Genomic DNA, 26,732 nt, shown 5'->3' with positions numbered 1-26,732 from the left:
CTATTATATGTCCTTTGGATCTTATCTTGATGTATTATTCCTCTGTTTTATTACCGGTTTTAGACAGCACCATCGTGCAGCTTAAAACCTCCAACATCCAGTCACAGAAATACCAGTGCATTCATTTAGAGTATTGTCAGCGTCTTTGTGCCATTTCAATATCCAGCTTGCCAGAGATGTAGTGAAATGCAATGAAATACATCGCTTTTTTTTTTTTCGGAGCTAGTAAGAACCAGAAATTTATACAGAACAAGGAAAAGATTATTTTCTGCCAGTGAGGTAGCAGCTGCAAGCATAAGGTTAGTCACTTTAACAGGTTTTATTTCTCCATTATGAGAGTTATAGGATGCCCTTCACTCAAAGGGTTCAGTTGAATCCAAAAGGGAACTCTCCAGGGAAGTGGAGTTCTTTGTATGTCTCCTTAATTTAAAATTATTGTGATTGGGGAATTGACTCACTCATGATTGGTTATGAGGTTAATTTCAAGGAGCCAGCAGTTGGCTTTAGAGTTTAACAGTGACATGTTGGGAACTCATGAGATTAACTTTACCTAAGTGGGGATGTTCCCCACAGCTGCCATTGCTTTAGACATCCTTGTGACAGGTCATCTCTTACATTCAGGGCATTTGCCATAATTATTTAGGACCAAAAATATCATTCATCACTGCCGGGCTAGATGAAATTGTAGAGAAAACATATGGTCCTGCGTCACTGTACCAATTTCAGGGATTTTGCAAGGCCGGGAAAAGAAAGCCATTATGGTTCATCTTAGGTTCCTATGGGTCTGGTCACTGGGCCTGTCAGCCCACAGTGCTTTCCTAGAGGATACTGAGCAGGGTTAGAATACAGGTTAGGAGTTAAAGTGAAGCCTCCATCCCAGTTATTTTCTGATTTCTCACCAGTTCTAAATAGTCTGAAATGGAGAACATGTGCTCTGGTCATTAAAGGCTACTTTCATGCTAGAGTCCCAGAGTTGAGTAGCTGTGACAGCGACCACATGGCTTATAAGGCTGCAAGTATTTACTCTCTGGCCATTTACAGAAACTGTCCATCCCTGATTGAGAATATCCGGAGGAAAGGACTTTGTCTTCCCCATGCTCTGGGATCACAGTGTGACTAGGAAATTCTGGATTACATGTGATATCTCAGTGGAAGCATCCACCTAGGGCTCTTGAAACCCAGCAAGTCTTGTGTTCAGATTCTGCCTTTGCTTAACCCCTGTGTGACTTTGACAATTCGCTTAACTTCTATGAACTTCCATTGTTTTTTCTATAAAATAGAGACACTTCTCCTATTTTGAAGAAGTGCTATGACATGGAGTGAGATTATGTTCAAAAGTGTACAGTACATGGCCAGCCATGCGGTGGGCATCAGTGAGTGTAATTTCTTGTTTCCTTGTTGGATCCAAATTGAGGAGTGAGCCACATGTAAATGCACAGATTCTTCTGAATGGACAAATGTCCATGTTATAGTGGGGAAATCCTTTGTTGTTTTAGCATATTTCTGTATTTTACCATGAGTCTTTGAAGAAAAATTCTTTTGTTCACTACATCTTAGGTTCTATTCAAAGGTTTTTACCAAGTGTTTCCTGGTTTATTTTAAACTATTACTTAGGTCAGTTTTCTATGAGATTGCCCATGATTATGGTAATATCAACAATTTCCAACAACCCCTCAATGGAATTTATACAAAGAGGAACAGGGAACAGTGTTTTAGAAATGGCCCTCCTGGGTGACATTTCCCCTGAACAAAATCATTCTCTTACCTATCCTCCAGGCCTCAGAGGCCAGACCTCTCAACAATGCTGAAATTCCAAGAAATGTAGGCGAGCAGCATGTTAACAGCATTGCAATAAGCAGGAGACATTGACTGATTTTGTTAAATATCATGCTTTTGCAGTGATATCACTTTCCTAGCCTCCATCCAAAGCAGCACACTTGCTCAGTGTCTATTTTGTCCATTTGGAAAGACCTTGTTTCCATATACATCTGTCCACTTATTTTGGAGAGAGGCAACTAAGTCACCTAGACTGAAGAAGTATGTCTTGTGTTAGTAAATATTTATTTCCAGACATTCACTTAAACAATGTGCCATGAAAACCCATCCCCAGGAGTGGGACACAACACAGTGTCATTATCCTCAATTTATAGATGAATGAGGAATGATGTGAAGTGGCAAAGAGATGCAGTTGACAGCTCACAGGAGAGACTCAGAGCTCAGAAGAAGCAAGTGATAACCAGATGCTTTGGCTGTGCCTGTGTGACCAGGTGTGCTGAGAAGTTGGCAAACCGTCTGTCCCCTTTTATCCTCCTTCCGGCCTTAGGTGCGCAGATGTCACTCCAGGTTTCATTGTTTCCACATCATCTTTTCTCTTGGACTGGACCTCCTCCCCTTCCTCCTCTGTTTCCCTTGCCCACCTCCCCACCTTCCACATCTCTCCTACCTTCCCTGCTCTCTGGTCCTCCTTTCCTCCTTTTCTCTTCTAATCTTGCTGTATTTTATTTTCGTAAGCTGTCTTAAATATCTTTTGCAACAAAGTAAGGAGAAAATAAATATATATCAGATAGAATCATAGAAATTCAGAGCTGGGAGTAATGCAAGAAAAACAATGATCACAGTTCCTCCCATCGGATTTGAGTGATGGAGGTTTGCTTCTATCCATGTTGATATGATTAAGCTTCTTAAAAAAATGAATCTCTATTCCATATCACAAAAGTATAACAAATCAACAGTTGAATAGATTAAAGTTGTGGGATTTTTTTTTTTTTTTTGGCACATCACATCCATGCCAAATCCTTGGACAGACATTTCATAGCTTGGAGTGTTTTTTCCCCCTCTGAAGAAGATTCCAGCATTATCTGTAGCCAACCTGTATTCTCTTTATTTAGGTACATGGAATAAAGTCATTCTTCCCTTGTATTCACACACCAATAAAACTTTGATGCTTCGCACTCACAGCACAAAAAGGAATGAGATAATCACCCTGGTTTACATGCTCTTGAGAAAAGTCAACACTTGAGAGTTCTCCAGATTCAAAATGAATGTAATGCTGACTGAAACTTCTGGGTCAGGATTTTTTAACACAAGGTCAAGACCCACCAGAGCAGTGGTTTTCAATCCTGGCTACACAATTGGATTGCCTTGGAAGCTTTAAAAAATAGCATTTCCTGGAATTCCCATTATAGATCATTGAAAAGGAATCTTACGAATATCCATGAGGAGGCAGGTTTGATCGCTGGCCTTGCTCAGTGGGTTAAGGATCCGGCATTGCTGTGGTGAAGGTTGCAAATGCAGCTTGGATCTGGTTTTGCTGTGGCTGTGGCATAGGCTGGAAGCTGTAGCTCTGATTCTACCCCTAGCCTGGGAACTTACATATGCCATAGGTGTGGCCCTAAAAAAAAAAAAAAAAAAGCATTTCCTAACCCCCTACACCAAAGATTCCTGAGTTTGAGATCTGGAGTAGAAACCCCGCATTGCTATTTAAAACAACAACAACAAATTTTCAGATAATGCTAATATTATCTTGGGTTAAACTAATTAACTTGAGACATAAGTCAGTTGTAAGTCACATCAGGGTTTTATTTTCCTTTTTAATGAACACTGAGAACAAAATGGAATAGAAAACATCAGTATGTATTGCATGTGGTAATGATGGATACTCTATCATGAAACTTTTGGTTCAGTTTCATGTATTTTAGGGTGGATGCTGTCACTGTTTAAAAATAATATCTTCCTGTGGATTGTAGTCAAAGTTTAAAAAACACTGTTTTAGATTATTTTTAACCGAGAAAGTATGTTGATAGTTGCCTGGGGAAGATCAGAAAATCTCCATCTGTCCTAAGGGAGAAGCCCGATTGAACTATTTTTAAATACATGTTGGGCATGCAGAGGTATTTGCCAAGTGATCCCTGTGCTATCAAATGTTTCTTACCTATTTATAGAAGCCCTTACACATTCTTTGAGACATTGAGTCTGACTTTGCCCTCTCCTGTAGCACTGGCGTCACTGCTCAGAGTTATTAAGTTGCATTTCTTAAAAATGTGTTTTAGCTCAGCCTCCTCATTTCCAAATCCACTTATTCTAACCCTTAGTTCAGGGGTATTTAAGGAAGATCTATACTTCAGAAACAATGGGTGTGTGTGTGTGTGTGTGTGTGTGCTTTCTGCCCCTTCTACCTTGAATCAGGGCATGGGGTTATAGGGGCTGTTTGATAACTTAGAAAAATACACAGTGGAAAAGTGATGATTTTGAAAACTACATCAAATACATTAAAGAAAGGAGAGACTAAACTCACTTAGGCACAGCAACTTAGAGATTTTGGGAAAAAAAATAACCATAGCCCTAAAGCAGAAGATAGATACAAGTATGTATCATATAAAACTTTCCATTTGGATAATCAAAGATGAAGTGATGTTTCCTCAAGAAAGATAAACCTCTGCAGATCACTTCCTGCTTTAAAGTGTTATGTATATGAACCAAATGAAGCAAGAGAGGAAATTCTTTTTTGTGGGAAACCTAGCACATGGCACCCAGAAAATTTTTGGAAACAGCTTGAATCAGGCCATCCATTAAGCAGGTTTTCAAAGAGGGTAAGGTGGGTGAGGTAGTCTAGAGCTGACATCCTATTCCGCAGCTTGCTGGGGAGAGAAGTAGGTCGAAGGAAGAGTGGGTCCGGGGATGTGCAAGAGGAAAGGAGTGGTGGGGAGGGTCTTGGCCATAGACTGAGGTGTCCAAGGTAACCTTACTTATTAGATTTTCCTGGATGATGGGCAGAGCAAGGATCATTACTTCCATTAGTCAATGAGGAAAATAAAGCCCAAACTGCTAAATGACTTGCTTTGAGCTCTGACCCCACAGGATTAAATCAAAAGTGGAATCCGCATGTGCTGATTCACTCTTTATCTTGCCAGATCAGTAATGAAGTTTAAACTGTTCTACCTCTAGAAGTAGAAAATCCCATGACCCATCCTTCTTACAATGGCGCTAAAGCCCCTTCCTTGGTGACTTGGCTCCTCTCCCTTCCTTCTTATGTGCCACCCATTCACAGGCCCCCGCCACACTGAATGATCTCCATCTTCTCTTCTAGTAGGCTGCGTCCATCCTTCTGCTCTCAGGTGACACTTTCCTGCTTCGGAAGTACACTAATACCCCTTTCACTAAGTTTGTGAAAGATGACCTTCCTGCCTGCTCCTCAGACCTTGTTCTTTCCCCTGATCTTGCTTTGTACTGTAAGTGCCTGTTTTTCTCTTCCCATCTGCATCTTAAACTTCTTAAACATAGTGATGTTCTCATTTACCACTACAGCACCAGGGCCTGGCACAGCTTTTGGCGTATATTAAGGCTCTCAAAATGTTTCCTTGACAAATAAGTAAAGCCAATATCAGAAAGCATAATTATCTTTGAAATTCACTTTTGTATTCTAGATTACAGCCCAGGCCTCCTGCTTTTCACCGTCTAAATTTAGTTTTACACATTCAGTCAACAAGTATTAGCTATTAGATGCTTAGTATCTCCATGGGGTTGCATGTCCAAGCACCTGGCATCATAGTGTGTGTTACAAAAAGTCCTCAATGCATAATTTTGGAATGAATTAATTAATACAAAGATATATTCATTCCCTAAAACATTTAGGCAGTTTCTTACATGTAAACAATTGTGATAAAGGATAGAATATGGGAAAAGCCATATGGGAAAAGTTTTAGTAGCTCCTGTTAAGCTGAAAAGCATGATTACAAGAAGAGAGGAATTAAAGTAGGCCTGAGTAGGAATTCCCATCATAGCTCAACAGTAACAAAACCAGTTAGTATCCATGAGGACCCGGGTTCAAGCCCTGGCTTCACTCAGTGGGTTAAGGATCTGGCATTGCCATGAGCTGTGTCGTAGGCCGCAGATGCAACTTGGACCCCATGTTGCTGTGTGTGCCATAGATTGGCAGCTGCAGCTTCAATTTGAACCCTAGCCTGCAGATCTCCATAGGCCGCGGCTGCAGCCCTAAAAAGACAAAAAAAAAAAAAAAGCAAAAAAAACCCAAGTAGGCCTGCATAGCCACTGACTTCTGCTGAAGAGCCTGCAGAACCTAGGCTGGCCCATGGAAATCAAAGGTGGCTTAGCTCATCTTGACAATGGAAATATGTAACCTCATGATCAGGTATGTGTTTTTGTTGTCTTATTAAGGATCATCAATCACAAATATTTAGATAAAACTTAAAATGCTTTATAGGGAAGATACTAAACTAGTAAGACCAGAAGTCATATTTACAGGAGCAGAATAAGGATCTGAAACACAATGTGAGTTTCTTTGACCTCTAGGACCATGTGTTCTCTAGTGCCATGTTACAGAACTCTTCATGAGCGTTTACAAGCATTTACAAGGCCCTCTCCTCCACATGTATTTAAGTTCCAGTGCAGAGAGAGTAGAGTGCAGTGGGCAAAGAGTTCATGCCCTGACTACCTAGCAGCCTTGGTTTGAAACCCAGCCCTACCATTTAGTAGCTATGTGATCTTATGTCACTAACTGAACCTCACTGGTTGCACTTTTCATACATGTGTAGTCATGTTGAAAGAGTAATAGAACTTCCTGGCTGTCATGAGATTTAAATGAGTTCATCCACATACAGTGCCTGGCACACAGTAAGGACTCCATATTTGTTAGTTCCCATCACTCCTGTGACATGCTAGGTAAAAAGGAGAGTTGTAGATTCCAGACCCATGTTTTATGCTTGTCATTTGTCATTCTCTTTCTTTATAAGTCCTTGTCCAGCCTTCCTCTGCTTTGCTCTGAAAGGGACCTAACTGCTGGAAACCATGTTTCCCAGGCTCCCCATCCCAGTGGCTCAAATAGGGATTGCAGCTGGGAGCCAGTGGTCTCTTTCTGCTTGGGTAGCATCACTGTCAGGGGCTCTTTCTTCTCCTTCCTCATGACTCTCCAAACATAGCCTCCCTCTGGGCTCACAGGCCCTAAAGGGACCCCCATTCCAAGGCCTCCTCCCAGCTTCCTGCTTCAGGAGTGAGGCTAATATAGAAGAAAATAGAACAAGAGGAAAATAACAGATTCCAGATTTAAGCCCAGATATAGCTGTGTCTGAAGATTGCATATGACTGGGTTTTTAAATATATGAGCCTGTTCTCCTTTTTGCTTAAGCTATTTTGATTGCATTTCTTTTACTTGCAACTATGCATGTACTAATCCAATGTCTACAAATTCCTGAGAACTATTTGAGATGCTATTACAATATGAAGCAATTGGTATTCCATGTATATTTGTCTCTGGAATTTAGATAACTACTGTTTATTATCTTGCTATGATTAAGAATATAAAGATGAGGAGTTCCCCTCATGGCTCAGCAGAAGTGAATCTGACTAGTATCCATGAGGATGCAGGTTCAATCCCTGGCCTCACTCAGTGGGTTAAGGATCCTGCATTGCTGTGGCTGTGGCATAGGCCAGCAGCTACAGTTCTGATTTGACCCCTACCCTGGAAACCTCCATATGCTGTGGGTGCTGCCCTAAATATTTATATATGAACAATATAGATGAGCAATATAAATATAGTTCTTCTCCTTGATAGCACAATAGTTGGACTAGTTGTTTTCAAAAGTGTTAACTTTTACTACAGTTATTCTAAAATGTTGTTTCTCTGGAGATCTGAACATTTTCTCTTAGTTGTTGTCTATCTCAAAACTAAAGACATCTCATCTATTTTAACACAAGGACATAAACTAAAATGCAAAGCAGGAACTTTGTGGGGGGGAAGTTTTCATTTATTTTCAATAAAGTAAATCCCATGCCTCTAGTTGTTCTTTATAAAGCCTTCCCAACGCAGAAGGATTTTTCAGTTCAGCAGGATCAACACTGTCACACTGCAGGGTAATCACTCATTCTGCGATATGCTTTCTGGGCTCTCGTTTTCTCCATTTGCCTATGATGATGCCATTTGTCTTTTGATAATGGATGGGCTTCCTCTTCCTTTTAATCACTAGCATAAGGCACTGATACTTGCCAAAGACATGTCCAAAGTTCATCTGCTTTGAGAATTTTTTGAATATTTCATGGTTGATGAAAGTAAATTTACAATTAGATGCACGTGTGAGTGTGTGTGTGTGTATGCTTTGTCCTTAAAATGCAGTGGCCTTTTAATGTTATAATATATGGTCAGGCTGTAGTTGCTATGGAAACAATAACCAAATTTTCTGACCTTTGAGGGTAGGGAGAGGCAGTGGTGGCAGCTGTGATCAGAGTTGAGAGATTAATGATAGAATTAAAGTAAAGATTAAAAATAGGGTTTTTTCTACCCTAGTGATCAGGTCAGAGCAGTCTCCTCTTTCCTTGTGCCTACCAATAATACACATTTCAGCCAGGCCAAAGGCTTACTAGTATTCCTTTATTTAAAATCAATTTACTTTTGATACTGGATAAGTGGGATTTTGGAGTTCTTAACTATAGTTGATATATATATTGGCTGCATCCACAGCATGTGGAAGTTTCCTGGCCCAGGGATCAAACCCACGCCATGGCAGCGACCTAAGCTGCTGCAGTGACTCCAGAACCTTAACCCACTATACCACAAGGGAATTCCCCATAGTTGGTATATCTTTTTTGATGTAGCATAGAGTCATAATTTCTGGTTCCAGAGCACATAATATCCAGACTAGTGTCCACACAAGACAGTATTGTTATTAAGACAGCAAATATATCCTTTTGCTTGGAATGTGATTCCTTGAGGTTTTCTTTTTATTTTTTAAGTACAAATTTATTAGTCAAATGAGTCCATGTAACACATTCTGTCTTCAGGAAGGATCATTTTCTAGGACCTATGTGACTCCTAAAGAGTTTCTCCATATCTTCCTGAATATCACTGATGTTTCTGCATTGTTAAAGTTTGGAAGATGCACCAAATGAGAAGTTCCTATGTCTGTGTTTATTCTGTCGTATGGCACATCGGGGGGATGTGGGAGAAGTATGGGACTTGGGGAGTGGTATCGTTACTCTAATTGCTTAGTGAGGGTCCTCTGTGCCCAGTGTAAGGTTCAGGACTGTGGATGTGGACATGGGTACGAAATGATTCCTGTGCTCAAGAAGCTGCTTGGCCATACAAGAGGGAATATATGGAGCTGCTCACTGAGTAGGAGCAGCCAACAAGTGTAGCCACATGTGAAAGGGAGATATGAGTCCGGTGGGATGGGCAGATAAAGAAGCTGGAGGGGAAGCAGAACTTGAGATGGGACCCAAAGGAAAGCAGACCTAGACAAAGAAGGAAGACTACTTTCAGTGTCAGGAAACCTCACAACTTATAAATATGCTGCACACAGTTCTTTTGAATGTGTCAGATGTATTAAACCAGAGATCAGGTCAAACAAATGGTGTGAACAATGATACAGATGGGGCAAGGTCTAGAATTAGAAGACATTGAGTAGTTTGGTTATGCTGGGGAACAGAGGGTGCTGATAGGCATTCTCTGTGAATGAAGATGCTCAAAGAACTGTGGGGGCTGTGATGAACAGGCTAGGAAACCTGAGAGATTTAGATACCAGATGACATTGAAGGAAATGGGGCTTGAACTCTGATAATTTGAGGTCAAAGTAAAGATTCTAAAATTGTTATAAACAAGGTCAGTGTCACCCATGGTAAATCAGAGAGAGTAGTAAACAGAAGTAAATGCAAATTGAATTTGGTTCCAAACAAAACCAATGGGAGACCAACCCCTAAAACTATGGAATTGTAGATGCTGTTTTGTGGTAATTAAAACTCATTGGCTCTTGTTTGACTCTCCCAGAGCTCTTTCCTCAGGTTTGTTTTATCCCTGGCTTACTGTCTATTCTGGCCTTTTCAATGTGGGTATGAATTGAAAAAATTATTTAAAAGCCTAATTTTTGGCTTATGAAATTATGTAAAGCATATACAATATGTTGGGTATTTTTTCCAATAGGAGCCTTGAGTGAGTTATAAACAGATTTTTTTTTTCATCTTGAGAAATTGGCCCATCTTGATGTCATACAGGCAATGGCATGGTCATTTCAAAGCTTCTCAAGTCATCAGTACAACTGTGAAGATGGACTTAACATTCTCAACTCTGAGGAATGTGGAGTTTTTTTGAAAGTGCAATGTGTAATATGTATCTCAGAGTTAATATACTCGTATTGTTCCAGTCACACTGTGAGACCAAATATCTTTGGCACAAAGGTGTACACAGGTTTTGTTTGAGGGCATGTGTTTTTCAAATCTATTGCATTCTAAAAATGAACAGTCTTAGAATTTTTCTTTCTTCTTTTTTTTTTTTTTCCAAAAGGATCTTCTCAAGAAATGCTACTCTGCCAAGGCATCTTACCTCTTCCAGCAGGATAAATTCTATGATGTCAGCTATGACACAGGAGACAAGTCTATCCAGTGTAGCAGGAGACCAGATGCATTCAAGTTCTGGATGACCTGGAAGGCCCTGGGCACATTAGGCCTTGAAGAGAGAGTTAATCGTGCTCTTGCTTTATCTAGGTACTTACTGTGTGTGTGTGTGTGTGTGTGTGTGTGTGTGTGTGTGTGTGTGTGTGTCCTTGGGTGTCTACTAGAAAGACTCAGTGAAAATACCATTTTCAGGGACTATACATGTTCTTTCATGTGTGTATTCCTTCTTTCCTTGAATAACCATTTTCTTAGTACCTACTATGTGTTAGGAATTGAAGACAAAGCAGTCCTACCCTCTACTATCCAGCATAGCCTCGTGAGAGATATATCCAGGTGACAAAGCAGATAAATTGCATGTGCACCTACTCTTTGGTAAGGGGAACTATGTGGTGCTCCAGAGGCACTCAGGAGGGTTTCCTAGTATGTTCTTGAGGGGCATTGGCAGAGGTTGGTTTCCTGGAGGAAGTGAGAATTTTCTCTTTCCATAGGCGAGTGGAATGAGTGCTCTGTGATGCTGTGTGTAACAGAGATACTCTGAACATCACTCCAGACTGTCTGAAAATCCAGTATCTTAAAACAACTGTTGTCTATTCTCAGAGGTCTGCAAGTTGGCTGAAGCGTCTCATCTCATACTGTAGTGACTCTTGGGGGTGGAGGGGGAGGGTCTGTGTCTGATGCCTATACATCTTGCATACTCCCTGGACCAGGCTAGGCAGACTTGTTCTTCTGATGGTGGTGGTGGAAGCCCAAGAAGGCCAGACCATTTTAAACTTGTGATTGCATCCTGTTTATTACCATTTCAATGGCCAAGCCCCAAGGTTAAGAGGCAGAAAGAACCATAAAGTTATCCATGGCAAAGGGCTTGGCTCTAACAACAGAGAAAGAGACAGCTTTGGTACTTTCAGAAGACTGTTAGAAGTCAGCAATTCTGGTGATTTTGGTTTAAAAAGTAGTTTGAAAAATCTGTAAATATTGTGTCACTTAGGACTCTTTTGGTGATAAGCAATAGAAACCTTCCCTCAAGGTATTATAAACAAAGAAAGGTGATTTATTTGCCATTGTTACTCATAAGCCAGTGAAATGGTAGCTATGAAATGACTTGTTCTAGGGCCTTAAACAAGATCACTAGACCTTAATCTCTGTCCATCAATCCGGTCTGCTCTCCTTCATATTGGATTTATTCCTTTGTAGGAAGGTAGCTGCCAAAAGGGTCAGCTCTATAGCCTCCCAGTTTCAACTTGAAGGCCAAAAAAGAGAGTGCTTCTTTTGTAACAATCCCAAGGAAATTTTTAATTATTTCTGAATGAGGTAAATGTCCATCTCTGAATCAGTTACCGCTTCTAGGGACTCTGACTCACATGGTCTCCCAATTCCTCCTATGTATACAGAATATATACTGACACTGGGTGAGGAGTGTGCCTCTGTTAGAAGTACAGTTAAAGTGCCTTTGTCACAAGTAGGGAGATAACTATCCAGTGGTGAAAACATGAAACTGTCTACCATCAATATTCATAGTTGCCCATTAAACTAAACTAAAAGGTGGCTCTGTTCTCTTGCTTGCATTTTTCTCATACTATTTACATGTGGTAGGCTTTCTGCATTATTTTATCTAAGCTGCTAAGTAATTCAATGGCAAGTGGCTTGAAACAAGGCTAGATATAAATATTTGATGATCATATTTATTATAAAGTTAACATTCATCTCAGAGTAGAATTTAATTTATAGTCTAAGGATACTTTTCTAATTTTTGCATAGAAATATCACAAGAGGATAAATGTTAACATTTCCATTCAATTCAACAACACTTATTGTTTGTAAATGTTTGTCAAGTTGAATTGAATTAACATTTCAGTGAACATCACCGCAGATTCCGTGGCCTACATTTAAATATTTGAAAAATAATCCCTTTTCTGTCATGCTGTTAGTTATAATGGTTTTCTTGCCTTAACTTTCCACGTTCTTGATACCTGACACTCCATTCCTAGAGTCGGCAAAAGTCATCCTACTCCCTACCCCGATGCCAAGTGCAAAGGCAGAGTCCTTTTAGGCATGTCACTTGGAATGAATGCGAAATTTGTAAACCTGGAGAAAGTTTCTCTGAGATTGAGAATTATCTTACGTTAGCAACATAAGTGATTTATTTTCGTGATTTTATTTCTTTTCAAATTGAATAGTTTGTAGTTCTGCTCTTTAGGACATAGTTTTCTGAGTTTTGAGGTCTATTCTATTTGCTGGAGCCTATGTGCAGTTGTGTACTGGTAAACTGGATCTCAAGAGGGGAAAAAAAGCCCCAGTTTAGAAAGTCTGCCAGTTTCTGTGGTGTAAATATACCCACCATGGAAAATTGCAAACTCCTAACAGTTGCAGTTTGTAAATTCCTGAATATTTAATGGTTGGCTCTCACTAGCCAGTACAAACCAGCTCTAGGACCACCATGGAGTTTGTGATCCAGCATTATTGATTCAAACCACTGGCTGGTGGGAATTAAAATGCCACTTCTCATCAAGTCTACTAATCTGCATCCACTTGCTTTAGAGTTTACCTAATAAAAATAAATCTCATCCACAGTCAGAAGACACCACTTGTCCTAATTTCTAAGTCAGAGCAATGCTCTTTTGTTTCTAAGAAGTGTGATTTCCTTCAGTAGATAACAACTCTAGCAAAGTCAAGCTGCACGTGACAGTTGTATTGGGTTGTGTACCTATCAACAGCAACCTGAGGTAGAAAAGATGTCCATTTCCTCAGCCTACCTAGGTCAGGCCTCTTAAACACAGAGAACGCTGTGCATGTCTTTCCCCTTGGCCTGTTACAGTAAGGATAACACTGATTCCATAGAAACTATGTTTCTATGTTCTATGTTCCTATGAATGGAATTAGTTTTAAGACCAGATTTTGATGGACCATTGGACGGCCACCACCCTGATCAGATGTTCCCTCTTCCCTCGGAAAAGCAAGAGGACAACGATTCCTATTTTATGAGTAATCAGAAACCCAGCATAAAGGACTAATTAGTGCCCAGAAGATCTCTAAAACGTTTCCTAATTTCCATTTGACCCTTGTCATTCCAACTGATGAGAGAACATTTCTCTCAAGAAATAATAATGACTAAAAACTTGATTTTTGGAAACATAAAGCAACATGTGATTATTAAGCATAATTGAAACTCAAATGGCTGAGGTTTAAAACCACCATTTTTGGCACAAGGTAGCCGATTATGTATCTCTGATATCTGCTTAGGAAAGTTGAAAATGTGTTACAATACCCAGGTCTATCAGTTGCTGAGGGCACCCTTGTAAGCCTTTGTTAGGACACTCAAGTTAAATGGATATTCACTAAGGGGTAATTTTTAAAGCAAATCTAGAAGAGTCATGTGCTGAAGTCTTTTTAACAACAACAAACAACTCAGGAACTCCCATTCTGCTCCTTTGCTAGGTCTCCCGTGTGTCATTTATCTATTCCCTTGACACACACTCTCTGTAATCTCTCAGATGGAATTCATTTCACTGACTTGCATGAATACTGAGGGATTTATGGTTACCAGTATGGAAAAGGTGAGCAGTTATACAATGGCACTTTTGTGCTAGTGTATTTCTCTAGGTGATGAGAGAGAGTCTAGAGAACTTTTTTTTCTTTATATTTGTAATTTAAAAAAATCACAGTGCAGTAGAATGTAGCATGTAGGTGTCTGAGATGAATCACACATGCCATGCAATATGTTCTAATATATGCAGAGCATACAGAAAGCAGATGGAAAAAAAATCTCAGGAGTTCTGGGAGTTTCCATTGCATCAGAAGACATTTCTAATGAGATGAGACCGGGAGACATAACTTGGTTCGGAGGCTCCAAGTGGCTGGTGAATTGAGAAAGGAACTGGAAAGGCTATTTCCAGAAAGGAATGCATGTCCTGCAAAAGGGCAAATGAAATGCACAAGTGTTAAATGGACTCATGTAACTAAGGACAGGAAGTGCTTTAGAGCAAGATTTCATCAATGTATGCTTCAAAACTAAGCCAGAATTTTAATATAATGAGTTTTTACCCAGGGGGGTGGTGACAACTCTTATTGATGTATATTTTTTCTCTTTTTTCTTCTTTTGCTAAGCTTAGTGGGAAGGACTAAGTTAACTTTATGAAACTATTGTTGTGTTTTGAACACATTTATCTGGATGCCTTTTGGTAGACATGGTTTATGATTCCTGAATTTTATCCAGGAACTCAACATACACCTTTTTTTCTGGCTTTCCTCAGATATGAATAGGTTTTTTTTTTTTTTAATGTATCTTATCTTAAGCCTTTTTCTATATATTGAAAAGTTGCAAGGAATAAATCATCCTATGAATGTAGGCAGAAGTGACTCAAACCTTATTTGGATTCCCTCTCTAAAACTTATGTCATTTAAGCATTTATTTAAAGAGAGGGTAAGTACCCTGTAGAAGAGACACTTTTTAGTTAGCATTTCTGAACCTAACCTCTCCAGGATAATACGCTTCCAGAAGACCTTAATAGGTATTCTTTCCAAAAATGTTTCCACAGTCAGATATGTTTGGGGAATGCTAACTAATACATTAGTCTTCTCTTGGTGAGTCACAGAGTTCGTTAGCACTTTAAAAGCTCTGAGGGGGCTTTAATATAGAAACATTTTTTTAAAAAATTTTGTTGAAGTGTAGTTGACTTACAAAGTTGTGTTAGTTTCAGCTGTCCAGCAAAGTAAATCAGTTGTACAATATCCATATATCCATTTCTTTTCAGATTCTTTTCCCATATAGGTTATTAGACATTATTGAGCAGATTACCCTAGCTATAGAGTAGGTCCTTGTTGCTTATCTATTTTGTATATAGTAGTGTGTATATGTCAATCACAACCCCCTAATTTTTCCCTCCCTCCCCCACATTTCCCCTTTGATAACCATAAATTTGGTTTCAAAATCTGAGTCTGTTTCTCTTTTGTAAGTTCTTTCGTATCATTTTTATTAGATTCCACATGTAAGTGATATCATATGATATTTGTCTTCCTCTGTCTAACCTGGTGTAATTTCTAGGTCCATTCATGTTGCTGCAAGTGGCATCATTCCATGATTTTTATAGCTGAGTAGTATTCCATTGTATATATACACATCTTTTTGTGGCTGCATAGTATTCCATTATATATATACCACATTGCATAGGTACCATATCTTCTTTATTCAGTCCTCTTTACAGACATTTAGGTTGCTTCCATGTCTTGGCTATTGTAAATAGTGCTGTGTGAACATTGGGGTGTATGTATCTTTTTTTGAATTATGGTTTTCTCTAGTTATATGCCCAGGAGTGAGATTGCTGGGTCATACGGTAGTTCTATATTTAGTTTTTTAAAGAACCTAAATACTATTCTCTATAGTGATTGCACCAACTTATATTCTAGCAGTGTGAAACATTTTTAACTTTACTTTAGCCAATAGGCAGATATTATTTGCTGTGCATTCAAAAATTCTCAATGTCATTTTAGATTTTTCTCCATCATATTCCATATGTCATCTACCTACACTCTTTGCTTATGGCATAATAATTCTCTGTTTCCTGACATTCAAGATAACTTCATAGATATTCTATCAATGGCCACAACCCACTTTTTTTATTTAGCACAATACCAGTAATCAGTCTCTCTTCCTCCTGGCCTGGCCTTTGGAAAGATGATGTTGAGCTTCCTTGATCTTAAAAGAACTCAAAAGCAAGACTATACACAGAAACCCTTTCCTCCAAGCCATCTAGGTAATTTAAGTATTTGTGCTGAATCCCCATCTGGACTATGAATGGTTAGAGATATATATCCAGTTTGTTTTGTATGGCTTTCACATTTGTGTTAAAGTCTGATGCTAACATGTAATATAGACATCATCTCATCAGAAAGATGTGTCTTTTTATTTAAGCCCTAGCAGATTGCAGTAGGCTCAGGTATCTCTCTCTAAATTCACACCTATGCCTAGATGTGTACCTTACTTGTTTCTAAGCCTTGTCTCTGTGTCAGTATAGCAGTTTTGTTGTAGTCAGTCACATTTGTGGAATTTTTAGGTTGCAGATTATAAGTATCATCATGACTTTTTTTTAGGTACTTAGTAGAAGAAATCAAGAAAAGAGAAGGATTCAAGTTACTGCTGGAAGTAAGTAATTACAGAATTGTACTTGTGATTTTGTCTGTCAACAGTGATGGGGGTGGTAATTTTCTCATCTATTATATTTCATTGGTTTTTGTGTTGCAGACTTAGAAATAAGTCATTAGCTTAATTCAGAGTCCATTATGTTAATTTACTCTCTTAGTAAGTATTTTTCCTTTGTTGAATTCACAGAGAACACACTTGCCTTTAAGTATTGAAAATTAAAGTGCTCAATAATAATTACCAAGGATAATGCTGGATAAATTATGACCTCTATCTTGATATATAAATTGCATAATGATTGTACTGCAAATATTCAGCCATGCTCCATGGTGGCCACATGTGAAAAATCAATTAAGTGGATGTACAATAAGGCATATATAGTTTTCTCTTTTTATAAAACAGTGAGAGCATATTAACTTTGAAACAATGGGAAAATAGGTCATTTTCTTGTTGTATTGTAGACTGTATATAAGAAAGAAGATGGTTACAAAGATAGAGAATTGTGTTTTTTTCCTAAAGTGTATGGTTAGAAACTATGGAGAATATCATTTAATCCTGATTTTTAAGAAATACAAAGTGTGAGCTTCTCATCAGTCTTTTTATTGCATGTACTTTATAGCAATTTTTAACGTAATGTAAAAATCATCTAGAGACTGCTACTAGCAACCTAACCTGTATATAAGCAATATGGATATTGTGGGGTATTTATTTATTTAACAAGATTTATTGAGCAATTGCTGTGTGCCAGGCACAGTTCTAGGCACTGGAGATACAAGTCAGGGACATTGCCTGCTCTCATGGTGCTTATATTCAAAGGGAAAGTGACAGGCAATAAACAAGCAAATTAATACACAGGAAACATCAGATTGGGGGAAGTCTTAAGAAAATAATAAAACAGACACATGAGAGATAATAAATAATTACAATAACTAATTATATCCAGATATGGGAAGTACTCATAATGAAAATAAATAGGGTGAACTGTTGAAATGGGTGTGTAGGGGTGCGCAGCCTGCTTGGTTTGGGCAGAACAGGTAGAGCTCTGGGGCTGTCTCTGCACCGAGACCTGCTGAGTGACGTAAGTAGCTTGCCATTCCCTTAGAATGAGGGAAAGTCATTCTAGATAGAATCAAAGAACAGCTGCCAAGGCTGAAAGCTGAAAGGAGTTCTTGGTGTTTGTGGAGCCAAAAGATGGCGCATTAAGCAAGAAATGGGGTATAGTAGGTGTTTGTGTTGGAGAGGTTGGCGGGAGCCAGGTAGGCCAGGTATGACTCTGGCTTTTCTCCCAAGTGTGATCATTGGAGAACTTTTAAGCAGAGGGGAATCTAACAGGATATCATGAGAAAAGAGGAATGGAGGATGGTGAGGAAAGGACAAGAAGAGAATAAGTGAGACAAATTGGGAGACTGTTGCAGTGACTCAGGTGAGGTGTGATAGTGGTTCTCAGACAACTTTGAGAAATACTGCTCCAGAGGTTCTGGGAAATGGCTTCCACCACTGTCTGTAACGGGGACCTTCTAGTCTGGAAGCTTCTAAGAATCCAAACTTCCTTAAAACTAGGGATATAAAGGAACTTCCCAAAAAAATGCTGAAAAATTCATATTTAAGTAACTTTTTAATAACACTACAAAGAAGCAAGAAGACAACTTTAGAATGTGGGACATTCTGCAGGCAGCTGACCTAGTTTCCGCAACAGATCAGTGGTGTGAAGAAACGTAAAGGAGAGAGTGATGGTGATCACTTCAGGGGTCAGAGAAACCTAGGAAACGTAACAACCAAAGGCAGTGTATGGACCTGTTGGAATCCTAGTTTGAATGAGCCAGTTGTAAGAAGCAAATTTTGAAACAGTTAGGGAATTTCTAATATGAACTTGTAGGTTTGTCAGTAATTTTGTTAGGCATGGGTAGCTACAGAAGAAAATGTCTATTTTCTAGTGATGAATACTCACCATTGCAGGGGTGAAACAAGAGCTATGTGATTGGCTTGAGTTTGAATCACCTTTTTTTATATTCTTGAGATTGAGTTGCCATATTTATTTTCTTGAGGATGAATTACCTCTTTATTTGTTCAAGTATGAATTGCCATCTTTATTTCTCTGGCTGTGGGAGCATATAGTACTTATGGAAAGAGCTGTACACCTCAGAATGGCATAATTTTTTGATGGCACTAAGAGAAAAAAGTGACAGGAAAAATGAGCTGATTAAAAAATTTTACATATATGTAAAATATTATATTTTAATATTATATAATATTAAATTTTGTAAATTTTATATTTTTATATTAAAACATAAATTTTATACATTAAATATATATTATATTTAATATATAAATATAATTTAATACATAAATTATATAATTATATTTTATATATTAAATGTTATATAAATATGATTTTTATATATTAAAATATAGATTTTTAATATCATATAGTATTATATATATAAATATATATTCTTCCTAAAGGCTTTAAATTTGAGGGAGGAACCTTTTGCCATCATCTTTAGGGAATTTCAAACATTCACATCCTTGTAATGAAAGGTAAGGTAGGTTTTAATCATTAGTCAGCCTTCTGCCCTGCATATTTTATCTGTGGGAGCCAGATGGCTCAAAAGCAGTGAAGGTGGCTTCTTCGGTGGTCCTCCAGAATTCCTACTTATGAGAGATTTTTGTATATGATTCATATTTGCCTCTTTTATCTTTACCCATTTGGAGAATAAAGTAAATTTAGACCTTGAATTTCACATGTAAGTGTCAAGTTGGTTAACCTCTTTTAGTTAGAAAAATGCTTTCTTTGGATTGATTAAACATAATCCAAATTCATACTTAAGAGAAGAAATATAAAGGTTTGATGGGAGCCCAGGTCTGTGAAACTGCAGGTCTTTCGGTTTAGGAAAACCCACAGTCTATAATATATTTTTCACTGTAAAGCAGATGGTAGTAAGAGTGTGAAATGGGACATTAAGAACAGTAAGTAAACACAGCAAAACAGGGTATCCAGTATTTGAATATCTTTTCCCAAAAAGAACAAAAATAACGCATATCTTCTTGAAGATGATTGAGGGTTATCATTTCAAATGAATTCTGCATTATTCATAGGCCCATGAAAATCCTGTCTCTCTCTTTCTGTGTTGGATCTAAGATCTAATAGATATTTTCCTAGAGGTATATACTATCATTCACATATTTTATTTTGATCTCTTGGGAGAGTCCTAATTATTCAACTTTTTGTTTTTCTCTTCTTGAGTTCTACTTTAGAGAGAGTTATTTTGGTTTCATAGACTCTTCAAGTTAAAAGAATCTTCAAGGACATCCAGTCAACTTCCTACTCAATGCGGGAAAACTCTCTTGACAGTTTTTGAAACAGGAAGTCAACTTCAGCATGAACACTTCCTGTGCAAGAGAATTCACAGTTCATTCTTCTTCCAGGGAGCTCTGATTATGCGTATTCTAATACTTATTGAATCTTAACGTGTATCAAGCACATCGCAACTTAGTTTGTTTTTGTTTTTGTTTTTGGCTGTACCCACAGCACTCTGGAGTTCCTGGGCCAGGGATGGTAAACCTGCACCATAGCAGTGACCCAAGCCACTGCAGTGACATGCCACATCCTACATCAATGCCACTGTACCTCAAGGGAACTCCTATAGTTTTTAAAAACAGTTTTTATATAATTTTATTAGATCAAAACCTTCAAATTGCTAAACCCAGTACACATCCTTTCATCTTCTTGAACTTCTTTGTACTGTTATCCATTCCTTCTCTCTTGTTTTAAAAAATTTATTGGAGTATAGAAGATTTACAAAGTTGTGTTAATTTCAGGTGTACAGCAAAGTATGTCAGTTATATAAAGAATTCTTTTCAGATTCTTTTCCCATGTATATTATTACATAGTATTAAGTAAATTTCCCTGTGCTATGCAGTAGGTTCTTGTTACCCATCTATTTTATATATATTAGTGTGTATATATCAATCCCACACCCTAATTTATCCCTCCCCTGCCCATGTTTCCCCTTTGGTAAATTTAGGTTTGGTTTTGAAATCCTTGAGTCTGTCTCTGTTTTTGTAAGTTCTATTGTATCATTTCTATTAGATTGTACATATTAGTGATATATGATATTTGTCTTTCTCTCTCTGACTTCACTTAGCATTGGTAATTTCTAGGTCTGTCCATGTTGCTGCAAATGGCATTATTCCATGGTTTTTATGGCTGAGTAATATTGCATTGTATATACGTACCACATCTTCTTTATGCAATCCTCTGTTGATAGACATTTAGGTGCTTCCATGATTTGGCTATTGTAAATAGTGTTGCAGTCAACATTGGGTTGCATATATATTTTCAAATTATGGTTTTCTCCACATATATGCTCAGGAGTGGGATTGCTGGGTAGTTCTATATTTAGGGGTCTCCAGTAAGGAGCCTCCATACTGTTCTCCATTGTGGTTGCACCAGCTTACATTCCCACCAACAGTGTAGGAGAGTTCTCTTTTCTTCACACCCTCTCCAGTATTTATTGTTTGTAGACTTTTTGATGATGGCCATTCTGACTGGTGTGAAGTGATACCTCATTGTAGTTTTGATTTTCATTTCTCAAATAATTAGCAACATTGAACATCTTTTCATGTGTTTTGTGGCCATCTGTCTGTCTTCTTTGGAGAATTATTTTTAATCTTCTAATTATTTTTTTAATTGGGTTGCTTGGGTTTTTTATATGAACTATATGAGATGCTTGTATATTTTGGAGATTAATCCCTTTGTTAGTTCATTTGCAAAGATTTTTCTCTATTATGTGGGTTGTCTTTTTGTTTTGTTAATGGTTTATTTTGCTGTGCCAAAAGCTTTTAAGTTTAATTAGGTCCCATTTGCTTATTTTTGTTTTTATTTTCATTATCCTAAGAGGTGGGTAAAAAAATATATTTCTGTGACTTAAGTCAAAGAGTGTTCTGACTGTTTTCCTTTAGGAGTTTTATAGTATCTGGTCTAACATTTAGGTTTTTAAACATTTTGATTTTATTTTTGTGCATGGTGTTAGAGAGTATTTTAATTTCATTCTTTTACATGTAGCTGTCCAGTTTTGCCAGCACCACTCATTGAAGAGACTGTCTTTTCTCCATTGTATATTCTTGCCTCAATTGTCATAATTAATTGACCATAGGCACATGGGTTTATTCCTGCTCTGATCTTTATGATTTCTTTCCTTATAAACTTCAAAACTTTTGGTTTTGTTCTTCTTTCTCTAGTTCCTTTAATCTAAGATTAGGTTATTTGGGATTTTTCTTATTTCCTGAGGTCTGTATCCCATAGGTTTTGGATCATCATATATTCATTGCCATTTGTCTCTAGGTATTTTTTTTTATTTCCTCTTTAATTTCTTTGGTGATCCATTGTTTTTTTTAGTACCATATTGTTAAGATTACATGTGTTTGTGTATTTTTTGCAGTTTTTTTTTTCTTGTGGTTGGTTTATAGTCTTATAGCATAGTGGTTGGAGAAAATGCTTGATATAATTTCAATTTTTTTAACTTTACCAAGGCTTGATCTGTGGCCCAAGATGTGATCTAATCTGGGGAATGTTCCATGTGCACATGAGAAGAATGTGTATTCTGCTGCTTTCCAGTGGAATATTCTATAATTATTAGTTAAGTCTGTCTGGTCTCATGTGTCATTAAAGCCTGTGTTTCTGGAGTTCCCACTGTAGCTCAGGAATAATGAACCCAACTAGTATCCATGAGGATGTATGTTCGAGCCCTGACCTCACTCAGTGGGTTAAGGATCCAGTGTTGCCATGAGCTGTGGTGTAGTTCACAGATGTGGCTCAGATCTGGCATTGCTATGGCTGTGGTGTAGGCTGGTAGCTGTAGTTCCAATTTGACCCCTAGCCTGGGAACTTACATGTACTGTAGGTACAGCCCTAAAAAAGACCAAAAAATAAATAAATAAAGCCTGAGTTTCCTTATTAATTTTCTGTCTGGATGATCTGTCCATCTGAAAGTGGCATGTTAAAGTCCCCCACTATTATTGTATTGTTGACATCTCCTTTTATGGCTGTTAACAGTTGCTTTATATAATATGGTGCTCCTATGTTGGGTGCATATATATTTACAATTGTTCTATCTTCTTCTTGGATTAATCCCTTAATCATTATGTAGTATCCTTATTTGTCTCCTGTAACATACTTTATTTTAAAGTCTATTTTGTCTGATATGATTACTGCTGTTTTTTCTTTCTTTTGATTTACATTTTCATAAAATATCTTTTTCCATATCCTCACTTTCAGTCTGTATGTGTCCCTAGATCTAAAGTGGGTCTCTTGTAGACAGCCTCGATATGGGTCTTGTTTTTGTATCCATTCAGCTCGTCTGTGTCTTTTGGTTATAGCATTTAATCCATTTATATTCAAAGTAACTATTGATATATAGGTACTTATTATCATTTTCTTAATTGTTTTGGATTTGTTGATGTTGGACTTTCTTCTTCCCTTCCTCTTTTGTTCTCTTGATCTTTTTTTTTCCATGTGTGTGTCTATTATCCTCATTTGGTTAGTGGTTCCCCCAAGGTTTTGTTACAGCATTCTGAATATAGGCAAAATTGTTGGTCTCTTAATTTCAAATGCATTTCCAAGATCCTGCATTTGTATTTTTTCTTCTTACAAATACTGATTTTGATACCATTTTTGTCTGTGGATGATTTCCTGCATTTACTGTATGTTTGCCTTTGCTGTGAGCTTTACCATTCATAATTTTCTTTTTTCTAGTTGTGGCCTTTTCTTTTCAACCTAGATAAGCTCCGTTAGTATTTGTTGTAAAGTTGGTTTGCGGTTGCTGACTTCTTTTAGCTTTTGCTTATTTGTAAAGCTTTTGATTTCTGCATTGTATCTGAATGAGAGCCTTGCTGGGTAGAGTACTCTTGGTTCTATGTTCCTCCCCTTCATCACCTTAAATATATCTTGCCACTCCCTTCTGGCTTGCAGAGTTGAGAAAATCAGCTATTCTCCTTATGGGTGTTCTGTTATATGTTATTGGTTGCTTTTAATGTTTTTTTCCTTGTATATAATTTTTGTAAGTTTGCTTAGTATGTGTCTTGTTGTGTTCCTCCTTGGGTTTATCCTGTATAGGATTTTTCTGTGCTTCCTCAACTTGAGTGAGTATTTCCTTTCCCACATTAAGGAAGTTTTTGGCTATAATCTCTTCAAACATTTTCTCTGGCCTTTTCTTTCTCTCTTCTCCTTCTGGGACCCCAATGATGCAAATGTTGGTGTGTTTAATGTTGTCACAGAGGTCTCTTAGACTGTCCACCATTATTTTTATTCTCTTTTCTTTATTCTTTTCTGAGGCATTGATTTCCACCACTCTGTTTTCCATATCATTTATTTGTTCTTCTGCCTCCATTATCCTGTTATTGATTTTTCTAGTGTATTTTTCATTTTAGATATTGTGCTATTCATCTTAGTTTGCTTGTTCTTTAAATCATCTCGCTCTTTGTTAAACATTTGTTGTAACTTTTTTATCTGTGCCTCCATTCTTTTTCCAAGATCTTGGATTGTCTTTACCATCATTACTCTGAGGAAATCTGGATGGGCTTGGTGTCTAGGCACCATTGTTTGGAGGTTCTGGAGGGAAGGATCAACCACTACAGCCTCATACCCTACTGTGCTCTCAGATGGCAAGGCACTTCCGACTCCATCTCCAAGAGCCATAGTGTGAGCAGCTGCTGCCTTGCAACAGGAGAAGCATCTGCCATCCCCATTATAGTTGCAGAGAGCAATCCCCTGAGCCTCCTGGGAAAGTGAGGGGCCTCATGAAGGGCATCTGCCCCCACGGCCACAAACGGATCTTCCACAAGCCTTCTGGCAAAGGGAGGGGCTGTGGGAAATGTTACGGCCACTCTCCCCCACCCCTGCTCCCATGAGCCATGACCTAGTGCCATCTCCCTCATGGACCCCCATCGCTAGTAGCCACCCAGCTCCAGGAGAGGTAGCATGATGCCACTGCTCTCATCACATGCTCTGGGTACATGTGAGCCACCACCACCCCCAAGAACTCTAGGACTGGGCACAGCCACCGACAGCATCTATACACCCACTCTCAAGGAGGCCACAACATAGAACGTTAGACAATATGAGATATAAAGGAATATTTTTCAGACAAAGGAACAAGGTGAAAACATACAAAAACAACTAAGTGAAGAGGAGAGAGGCAGTCTACCTGAAAAAGAATTCAGAGTGATGATACTCCATCTCTCTTGAAATTGTCTCTTTTCTTTCCCAGTTTGTCTTCTTTCCATGTAACTTTATCTTCTCAGTCTCTTTGTGAAGCTCTCATCTGGATACCACTCTTTTGTCTTTGTGCCTTTATTGTGTGCACATACATTCCTTAAAATGTTTTATCCATATCTAGAGCTTTGTGATCAATAGTCTCAATGATGTCTCCATCCTTCACTTGTCTCCTAAACTCTAATCCTTTATAAATAGATGTGCCCTAGAATGTTCAACTAGATTCCCACAGGCATCTCAAATTCATCGTTTCTAAAGCTGACGTGTAGCCATTTCTTTTAGCAAAATTTTGGTAAATTCATTTTCAAGATGAAATTCTTTTCCATTAGAATTCTTTTCCATTAGAACTATGCTCCATCTTCTTTTTATTCATGAGAACTATGACCCACCTAAACACCAGTCTTTTTTTTTTGTATTGCTTTTTAGGGCCACACCCACAGCATATGGAGATTCCCAGGCTAGGGGTCCAATTAGAGCTACAGCTGCCAGCCTACGCCACAGCCACAGCAACATCAGATCTGCACTGCATCTGCAACCTATACCACAGCTCACAGCAGTGCTGGATCCTTAACCCACTGAGCAAGGCTGGGGATCGAACCCATACCCTCATGGATCCTAGTAGGGTTTGGTAACTGCTGAGCCACGATGGAAACTCCATAACACCAGTCTTGATATTTTCACCACCTTTTCCCTTCTCCACTTCTAAAGGCACCACCTTAGCTCAGGCTCCCCAACTACTCAGGTTGGCACTGGACCCCAGCTCATCGTCTGCGTCCAGTCTTAGATACCATTTGCTGTAGCCACACTGTGGGCTTCCTAAAATGAAATGATTGAAACCCTCCAGTTGCCTCTGGGATCAAGCCCCAACTCCCCAGCATGGTGGGTGAGGAAGCCTTTCATGGATCGGTACCCACCTCTTTCCAGCATTACTTCTCTAGCACACCCTGCCATCTATGCATCCCAAGTACCTGCCTTCGCCCTGAATACACTGGCTTCTACAAGGGTGCTGTGTATTTTGCCAAGAATGTTTCTTGGGTTATGAGAAAGTTCTTCTGAAATGCTCATCCCATGGTAGTTTGATTGCCTGTCCCTAGCTGTATTACTATTCTCTGAGTTCCTGGAGATAAGTGTAAAATATAAGTCATTTTTCTTATCCAAATGCCTTGTGTAATATCTAGAACATAGAAAAATTTTGAGTTCTATACTGTGTTTAATTCTTATTAAATTGAACATTTATTTCAATTGCCCTTCTTTAGACATGCTGTACTTTTTTAAGATTCCCCTTAAATATGTAGGCAGAAATTAACACGGGACATGTCTTTCCCAGTACAGGTTTTAACGGGGCTGTTCATCCACTCAAGAAGGACATTTCTTTCTACCAATAGTTCCAACTAATAGTCACTACACTAATAGAGTACCTTCTGTGGGCCAGATGTGGTAGTAAATATTGGAAATAATGTATTTTTCATCAAACCTCTTCTGTCGGGGGAGACGATATAATCTCCATTTTATGGATTGGGAAGCTGCAGCTGAGAGAGTTTGACACTTATGCAAGCAAAGGCCTGGTGAAGTTGGGATTCAAACCACATCCATGTGACTCCAAAACCCAGGATCTTGGTGCTAATAAGGGCTGCCTTTGCAGTTTTCAGTAGTCCAGTCAATAGTTAAAACTTGTAAGCCTGAAGTAAAGTAAAATTCACTGTGATCCTCTTCTCCATTTTATACTTGCATGTCTGGTCATGTCAGTGTATGTGCTAGATTCTACATTTATCCCTTAAAAAGATAGTGCTAGCTCTGTTTATTATTGTTATTATCATTATTGCTATTATTGTGACCTAATACCATCAAAGCAACAGAGATGAATTTCTTTTGACAAAACTTGGTTTAGAGAATGCAAGCTACTGCAGCTTGGTGACCACTGACGTTTCTTCT

The 26,732-nt window shown here is 38.4% G+C and overlaps 1 protein-coding gene across 10 annotated transcripts in view; it reads left to right on the top strand.

Moving 5' to 3' along the window:
* The window catches only part of GADL1 (glutamate decarboxylase like 1), a 345,574-nt gene that overhangs the window by 266,631 nt on the left and 52,211 nt on the right, over nt 1-26,732 (top strand). For all 10 annotated transcript variants that reach the window (XM_084987315.1, XM_084987314.1, XM_084987313.1 and 7 more), the window contains 2 exons: nt 10,286-10,485; nt 16,480-16,531. In XM_084987315.1, coding sequence (XP_084843441.1) covers nt 10,286-10,485; nt 16,480-16,531 — 252 coding nt within the window. The remainder of the gene's footprint in view (nt 1-10,285; nt 10,486-16,479; nt 16,532-26,732) is intronic.

This window comes from Sus scrofa, chromosome 13, assembly GCF_054392235.1.
Source record: "Sus scrofa isolate SSC_HxYL_T2T_F1_AM1 chromosome 13, Sscrofa_HxYL_maternal_Yorkshire_Landrace_v2.0, whole genome shotgun sequence".
In the NCBI taxonomy this organism is placed as follows: domain Eukaryota; kingdom Metazoa; phylum Chordata; class Mammalia; order Artiodactyla; family Suidae; genus Sus; species Sus scrofa.
This window is presented reverse-complemented; position numbering and strand designations above follow the sequence as displayed.